The 9,063-nt window shown below is 26.0% G+C and overlaps 2 protein-coding genes across 5 annotated transcripts; both read right to left on the reverse strand.

Annotated features, from left to right (window-relative positions):
- Positions 1-335: 335 nt before the first annotated feature.
- On the reverse strand, positions 336-7,003 carry LOC108745934 (probable cytochrome P450 12b2, mitochondrial). 4 transcript variants are annotated; one of them, XM_018482354.1, is made up of 9 exons: positions 6,944-7,003; positions 4,972-5,213; positions 3,872-4,112; positions 3,467-3,663; positions 3,109-3,310; positions 2,575-2,728; positions 1,971-2,219; positions 1,099-1,314; positions 336-485 (listed from the first exon to the last, which is right to left on the reverse strand). In XM_018482354.1, the coding sequence occupies exons 2-9, from the start codon at positions 5,186-5,188 to the stop codon at positions 378-380; spliced, it is 1,584 nt and encodes a 527-aa protein (XP_018337856.1). In that variant the 5' UTR covers positions 5,189-5,213; positions 6,944-7,003; the 3' UTR covers positions 336-377. The 4 variants fall into 4 exon arrangements, with proteins under 4 accessions (XP_018337856.1, XP_018337858.1, XP_018337859.1 ...); XM_018482356.1 differs by having other exon boundaries at positions 6,940-7,000; XM_018482357.1 differs by lacking the exon at positions 6,944-7,003 and adding an exon at positions 6,007-6,148.
- Positions 6,870-8,507, reverse strand: LOC108745935 (NTF2-related export protein). Its single transcript, XM_018482358.1, has 4 exons — positions 8,357-8,507; positions 7,681-7,767; positions 7,434-7,578; positions 6,870-7,131 (listed from the first exon to the last, which is right to left on the reverse strand). Exons 1-4 carry the CDS (start codon positions 8,363-8,365, stop codon positions 6,953-6,955), a joined length of 420 nt encoding a protein of 139 aa, XP_018337860.1. The 5' UTR covers positions 8,366-8,507; the 3' UTR covers positions 6,870-6,952.
- Between the last annotated feature and the right edge of the window lie 556 nt (positions 8,508-9,063).

Consider the following 9,063-nt stretch of genomic DNA (forward strand, 5'->3'; position numbering starts at 1 on the left):
AAAAAAACTTATAAATAAATATCTGCGAATCAATATACATTTACATCCTTTAGCGAACAATGTATAACGTTGTCTCTTCTCGTTGAATCTTGCAAATATCTATTCGCAGATCTTTATTATTAATTTTAATTTCTCATTAATTATCAGTAAATCGCAAAGTTAGAGATACAGAACTTTTAAAAGATGTAATTATATATATAGATACATAATAATATAGCATAATTATCCTGTATATAATATGTTCATAATATGTTATACATATATATGTATAAGTGTACTATATACTATATATTTTTATGGAAAAATTTTATTAGAAAAAATATCGTTAACGCCGTTCGACAAAACGGTGGTCGAGTTATGGAAATATTTGAGATATTTTACAATTCGATGAGCTTGAATCGCAACGGTGATTTCACCGTATTTACAATTTGACTCTCGTGTTCAAGTGATCCATAATGCCATTCAATCCGGAAATTTCGTATGACCTATATATGAAACAAGTATACTTTTATATATTATGTTCTTTCCAATTTACGATATACGACAAAATTAATTTGAAGAGTATAATACAGGTAATATTCTCGCGATTGTTCCGCATGAGAATTATCTCGAAAATTAATAAAAATAATTTAAAAATAATTCCACAGCTCACGATTCCTATTGACAAAATGATTATTAAATTTTATACAAAAAATTGTGTTAACAAATTATAACGTTTAGTTAATTATTAGAATAAATATTATATTTAAAATTTATATTTCAAAATATAAGGAGATATCACAGAAAGGAAAAGAAAGAGAGAGAAAGAAATAAAAAATAAAAAAAATCAAGAAAATGGAAATAATTACATCTGTTTACACACACACACACACACACACACACACACACACACACAAACAGATGTAATTATTTCTACTTTAAATTACTACACACGTGTGTAACATAAAATAGGATATAAAGAATTATACTTTGGAATTCTTAATTTGTCGACGTAACGACTAAACGGAGTTGGAAAGATTTGTTTAGTTTTTTGAGAATTCATAATCATTAAGATGCTATTTGAGTTAGAAATTATTAAAAAAATAAAAGTTTACAAACTTTCAAGAGAAATATCTCGAGCTCCATCTCAGCGAATCTTTGTCCAATACAAGCGCGAACACCATAACCGAAAGGCATGTATGCATGAGAATGCGTACTCCTATATGATAAAAATTCGGGACTATCTCGTATCCATCTTTCGGGAATGTACTCCGTAGGACGTGCAAAATACTTAGGATCCATTGAAAGTACTGCGTGACAAGCCATCACATTTGCCTGATAATATGAAGAAAGAAATCATGAAGAATGTAATCTTATTTCATTATTTCATAACGTATAAAATTTCATTTATAATGTTTTGTGAAATAGAGAATTATAAAATGAAATTTAAAATGAGAAACTATTTGATTATTGAGCGAATTATAAGCTTCAAAAGATTAATAGATAACTTATATTTCCAACAAAGAACAAATTCAATATCACATAATTAACTATAGAAAAAAACTTTCAGAGTATTGTTAATGTATTCAATAGTCAATTGCTTGACACAATATTTATGTTTGCAAACAATATTTTATGTTTGCTTACTGAAGCATCTAAATCTTATTTTTCATTTAATTTAAAGGAAAATTTTTAATAGAAATTTGATGGAACGAATATTTAAAGTTTAGATATCAATAATAAGAATAGATAATATCGAATTAAATTTGACAACAAAAATTGGCTTAAAATTTTGTAAAAAAAATTAAAATTCTCTAAAGTTATTTATCATATTACAATGATATTGTTAAACTTTTTAACCAAATCTTTTTTCAATGCGCATTTTAATTTTTTTAATACCCCTTCAAAAATATTTTAATATTAGGATTAATAAAATATTAGACACGTCTTAAGTTAGGTAATTTAAAAAAATGCTAGAAAAAACGACGTACTCCTTTTGGTATCAAGTATCCTCCTAAAGACACATCTTTCGGCATATTTCTTAGAACGCCATTGGTGATGGGAAACAACCGCATAGATTCTTTAATACATCCCCTAACATATGGTATCTTTTCCAAAAGATTATGTGTAATGGGTGTTGTTTTATCAGGTAACACAGACATTACTTCTTCTCGCAATTTGTCCTGTTTCTCCTTATTATTTGCAATATAGTATAGCAAAGCGCCAGCCGCATTGCTTGTCTATAAAAATGTTATTTATCCTTAATTATATTTTATTAATTCTATCATTGTTGTTACAGGTTTCTTAATTCTGTATTATATCTATTGCAAATTTATAAGCAAACAGATCATGCATTATATTTCGTTTGTGTGTGTGTGTGTGTGTGTGTGTGTGTGTGTGTGTGTGTACACACACATATTGCTTAGAACAATTGTTGAAAAATTTGTGATTATTATATGTCATATTATTATTTGCTGGAATATTATTATGTATTGAAAGATCAATTTTATTAAAAAATATGATTACACAATAATGCTGTTAAGATCGTTTCTACATAATTCACAAATCAAAATTGGATTAAAATCTTAAATTTACCGTATCAGTGCTCATCAGTATATCCAAAGCCATTACAAGAGCTACTTGCTTATCGATGCACAAAAGTTTTTCCAATATACTATAGTCTCTATTCGTGTCATCTCCAGACTTCGAAATATTGTTCTTAGCGTATTCGATATATTTCGCGGAAATTCTAAAAGAAATAATAATATTAATTATATTATAAATATAAATAAATGATAAATGGAACAATATTAATTATGACAAGTTGTATAATGAAGTTTTGAAATTAATTTTCGATATATATATATACATATGTATATAAGTTATGTGCAAGTAAAATATAAAAACAGAAGTAAAAGATAGTAAAAATAAAATATTAGTTTACATTCTAATAATAAAAAAGTAGAACATAGGCCTTTTTTTAATTCACAGTTATTCATTATACGAAAATATTGAAGAATAAAGATATGTATAAAGATAAAAATGATTAAGAGTAATAAGTTCGCAAGATTTTTGCAAATATAATACAATCTCTAATATAGTGTAACTAATATAAATTTCGATACTTACTCATTAATTTGATCTAATGCTCGGAATAACTTTTGATAATTCCGTGTATGATTTATTTTTAATAGAGATGGCAAATTTTCTATACGATACGTAAGATCGAACATTTCCTTTACACAATTAATTATTATTTGTGGTTCCGAGTCCACGGCAAGATTAGATTTTAAGCACCCCATTCGGTAATTCAATGCGATTAAACACATTGCTGTAAAATATATATATAGAAAATAAGTTATCAATTATAATGTCGTGAATTTAATATATAAAAGAATTTGTATTATTTTTTCAGTGTTTCGCTTTTAAAGAGAATTATTAAAACATTGACGGCATAAATATCTCGCATTCATATACACATACTCACCTTCTACACTCCACTTGTGTAATTCATTCATAAAGTTATCTGGCAATTCCAACGTTTTAGGATCTCGCAGTGTCGACATTTTATCCACAAACTCGTTAGTTATATCGTGAACTTGTGTGACGTGCGTTTTCACTACACTTGGCCGCATCATATGCGGACCAACTTTCGATCGAAAATCCCTCCACGATTCTCCCTGACTAAAAGAAGTCATTTTTATTAACAGAAAAAAAATTATATATAACTTACAGACTGACATTAGGTAATTTACTAGAAGATATTAGCAGAAGAAAGAGATAAAGAAAGAAGTATTTAAGAATAGAGATTTTGTTCAGTATGGATGAGTTAAAAATGCATGTATAGAAGCATATATAGAAATTTGATTACTCATATCAATGTACTACTGACCTTGTCACGAGACCATATTGTCCCTTGTAAATGTTTGTTCTGCTTTTGCGATAATTGTGCAAGGGCTCCATGGCGATTCGTATTGGAATTTTGCCTTGCAACTGATACATATTTTTACATAATTCTGGACAGAATAGGAAGATACTTGGTTGTTTCTTTAGACCGTCAAATTTAACGATATTACCGTACTTATCATGCAGCATCCGCATAAATGTCAGAGCATTCACATTATAGTATTCACCTGCATAATATATACAAATAATTTTGATTTATACGAATGAGTTTAAAATCAAGAAATAAAAAAACATATTTAAATGCTGAATACATTTGCTTCATGCAAGATAAGATAACGAATCTAACAATAAGATTATATTAAATATGTCTCCTATTAAAAATAATTAAATATTAACAAGTGTTTTAGATAAATTAAGAATTAATATACAAATTAGAAAATATAAATGAATAATAATATATAGACATATAGTAACATATTTTATTTTTATTTTTATTTCAATGTATATATCAGAATATTAAAAAAGTTTAATAATAAAAAGGATATATAAATAAACGAAGTTTTATTTGATCAAAGCAAATCTTAATGCCTAATAATATTTCTTTGTAAATTTATATATTCAAGACAGATGATCAGCGTATAAACTAGAAAATGTTTATAAATTTACGCAGAAATATTATTAGGTATTTGAATCTACTCTGATCAAATAAGGTTTCTTTTTAAAAGTTTACATATATTAAATAACAAATAAAAAAATTTAAATATGTAAAGTGACTCGAATCTATTTATTATCTGTTATGATTTTGTCATTATTTATTTACTATTTCTATTTCTAAGCCATTATGCGATTGAAGGACATATTAAAGTAGAAATAATATAATGATAAAAATAAAATATCGTATTGATGCTTAATATTATATATTTAATTTTTATGTTGGCTTAATTAATAACTAATCTGAAGATTCTCATTATTTATTATTTTATATATTCGAAATTGCATATCATTCAATCTTACTTCAATTTTAGATAAATTTGAATTTGAATAACAACGATAAACGATTTTACAATAGGCATCAATAAAACTCACCTATGTAAGGCAGAAATCTGAATAAATTGCCAATCAAAGGTAATGCTTTTGGACCAGGAATATCTTCGGTTGGTCGTACGTATTGCAAATTATTGGTCATGTCCACTATTTCATTATATCCTGTCGGATAATTTCTGATCGATCTTATGCGAGATTGCATTTTTAATGGCAAACGCATATTGTTGATTTCGCGAATAAAAACTCTGGTCCGCGTCATATTTAATCGGATTTCTTTTGATTTTCTACAACATATCAACTTGTTCGATAATACTGAAGGTTTTATCATTAGTTCATACATTCATTATGATTAAGACCCGGTCCCACCAACATAAGACTAACTTTAATCTCAGTTAAATTTGCTGTTTACTTTTTTTAATTCTTATAATCAGAAAAAGATAAGAAGTAAATTGAACCGAGATAAAAATTAATCTCTAAATATAGCGTTGGCATTTTTATGGCAATGTATATATCATTCCAGAAATGTATATTTGGAATATCTGTTTAAATTAACAGAAAAATCACAAATTTGAGGTACAAATAATTATTGAATATCAAACACTTTCTGTTACATACGTTGTTATATGCATTACGCTTTTAATAAACAAAGGAATAAGATCTAAATTTTGTTTCTGTATAAATATTAAAAAATATTAAAACATGATAAGAATTTCGTACTCAATTTTTTTTATCCCATTCATGGAAATTTTTTTATTTAAAAATAAAAGATAATTATAATATTATATATTATTAAATTTTACATTGTTTATATTAATTAATAGTGCTGCTAATAATGTGGAAAAGCAATTTTAATTGAATATTTACTTAAAATGATATTCTTTCAGCACAGACTGCTCAATTCTAAATAAGCACATAATATTTTGTAAATTTATAAGATAATTTTTATCAAAGTAATATACAAATGATATTGATAATAAAATGTTATATAAAATCCATAATACCATTCTTTAAAAAACCGTTGCATGTGCTCAGATTTAACAATCAATTCATGGAATATTCTAGAAAAGAAATACGTACCGTACTGGAGTGTAAAATTATCTGCTTACTTGTACCGTACGTAGTGATAATGCACTATCAGAATTAAGAGCATGTATATAACACTCGATGTAATACTGTATCAAAGAATTTAAAAATACGAAAAAATTAAAAGAAATAGGATAATTTTAGTATATCTTTCAATTTTTTTTACAGATTTGATGGTCTTCCAATCGACAAACGTTCTTTTCGATGTTGAGATAACTTGCTCATTGCGTACGAAAGCCAAATTATATCTGAGGATTTGTTTTTGACCTTAATGATTTTAATACCTAGTTCTTAACAATGTCTCAAATATCACAATAAATTCGTAAACATTTAATAGGTCACAGAAATAAAATCGACAACTTATTTTTCTTTGTGTAAATACATTTTTGAAAATAGAAAATTCTATTCTCTATAATACAAAAAATCTCTATAATATAAAAAAAAATCGACTTTTATATCTTCTATTACTTTTCCTTTGTTCCTATAGTAATTTTATTTGCGTGCATCATATCTTGTATTTTTGCAATCTCTTTTGTATTACTCAGTTACAATTTTAACCAACATATTAGTTCATTAATATAAAAGTTTAATATTACTTTTATACGTTAATATAAAAAATTAAAGATAAAAAAGTTAACCAAATCTTTTCAGTTGAGTTTTGTTCAGTTTTAACTCTGATGACACAATGTACTAAATTGCTATGCTATTATGTTGTCATATAATTAAATATATATATTGTGAATTTACTCTGTGTGTGTGTGTTGCGTGTGTGTGCGTGCGCGCGCGTGTGTAGATACATACATATGATATATCTATATATATATATATTCGTATGCATCATATATTGTATATATTTCAGGAGAGAAATTTCTCAAAATATTGAGCTGTTTTACAGTATAAAATAAGTTTATTATAATCTTAATGCACCTACTTAATGTAGCTAACTCGTATTGTTATCTAATAGCTCTTGTGCTCGAAAACAGTCGCTTACAATTTTCCATTTATCACCTATAGCCGTAATTAAAAAGGTTTGATTGAATGATTTTGAATTCTTCTCGTCATATTTTACTTGACCGCCGATCTTGACAAGAAATGTTAATTGGTTGGCTACCTCTGGACCTATTGTTAACATAGTATAGACACAACAATAGAAAATTTTTGATTTCGCGTATTATTGAGATAAATATTTACATAATGAAATAAATGTACAAGCATTAAAATAAAAGAAGTTATTTAGATGCAACTGAGAATTTATTTCTATCAAATATAAATTCTATTAAAATTTTAGTTATAAAAATTAAGATATAATATATAATATGCAATATTATTTAATATTTATAAATTTCTATTTGTTTGATGCTTTTATAGTAAAAAATACAAATTTATTATAATTTATTTAGTGCAGTTATTGAAACTGTTACCTGTAATTGGTTGAGCGTCAAGAGTATGAACGGTATGTTCTGAAGGTGGTAAATCTGTCCAGAATTTTTGTATAGTTTCTTTGCCTGTTACACCATTTCCATTCCATATCAGAGTAGCGGTATCCATATACATTCTTGAAATCAGCTAAAATTATATATTAATTATATTAATATAACATATAGATATGTAACATATATATGTAACATATCAAGAAATAATATATTTAACAATATTATTATTACTTACATATCTCCGCTTGTCTAAAGATTCATAATATAATTTTGTGAAGTCTTCTGCAGTGCGACAAGCATGGTCAATTTTAGCTTTCAAGTCCTAAATAAACAGATGTAAAAATCAGGAACAAATAATTAAATATTCTAAATATGTAACTTAGCAGCATAATTAACTTTTATAACTTCTAATTTTAATAGAAATAAAATCACTAGGAAAATAACAGCAATTCAATGATTAATATCCGAAATAACTCAGTCTTATAAATATGTTATTTATATACATTATTTTATATATATATAAAACAAATTATTTTGCAATTAAAAAAAATTTGTATTTATCTCTTTATTTAAAGGATGTACAAAATAATATAAATCTTTATTTAATTATAAATCGTCAAAGAGAACAATGAAAATTGAGATATAATGTTGGGGTGTTAAAAACACCTCGCGAGTAATTACGTTAAAAAAGTCTGAAAGGAATAGGTTAACTGTACATTTTTATGAATTAGAAAGACGTAATTATCAGCATATAAGACATAGATTTAAACGTAATCAACAAATAAAATGCATTATTCTGCAAAACAGATGCTTTAGTAGTAGAATAATTTCATTTAACAATGCACAAATTGTTTTTAAAATTTTATTATATATGAACATATTGATCGTAGTTTGTATATATGCTGTAATACCTGCTCCATTTTGATTATTACATATGCTCAAAATCGTGTAAACTTTTATATTTTTAATCTAATAATTCTTGCATCAAACGCACATAAAATGCATAAAATGCAGAAACTTGACAACACTTGACAATAGGACAATATGGGACAATAGAGGACATCCTAACCTTTTTTTTCCAACGAAATCTCCTGTATATACACTACCGCCATTATATCCATTTTATAAAAATGTGCATTACGTAGCACACCCATTTTACGACTTTGTCGATAAAATCATAGCGCCGAAAATGGATAGTGTGAGTCCGTACTATACACATTCTCAATGGATAACTTGCTCTATATTTACTAGGTTGTAGTCTGTTCTATAGATCCCCGAAATATTTTCTCACGAGAAATAAAAAAAATTAAACAAAATTTACTCTGGAACACATGAACTGTTATGATCTTGAAATATTTAATACTTAGTAATTTTTTATAGGCATTTGCGTATTCAGGATTTCAGTCAGAAAGTAGAAAGATAAAAATTTTGTATTTTCATCATACAATTTATTATTATCATACAATGTATTATAATAATTTATCGGTCCCGACTGTATGTATGAACTGTTCATAATGAATAATTGATTCGCATCGTTTAAGATTTAATGGTCAATTATGAATAAAATCAAAACATTCGATACATTCGAGTATGAATATTCGCGCGATATATCATATAA

This window comes from Trachymyrmex septentrionalis, unplaced genomic scaffold, assembly GCF_001594115.1.
Source record: "Trachymyrmex septentrionalis isolate Tsep2-gDNA-1 unplaced genomic scaffold, Tsep1.0 scaffold16, whole genome shotgun sequence".
Lineage (NCBI taxonomy): Eukaryota > Metazoa > Arthropoda > Insecta > Hymenoptera > Formicidae > Trachymyrmex > Trachymyrmex septentrionalis.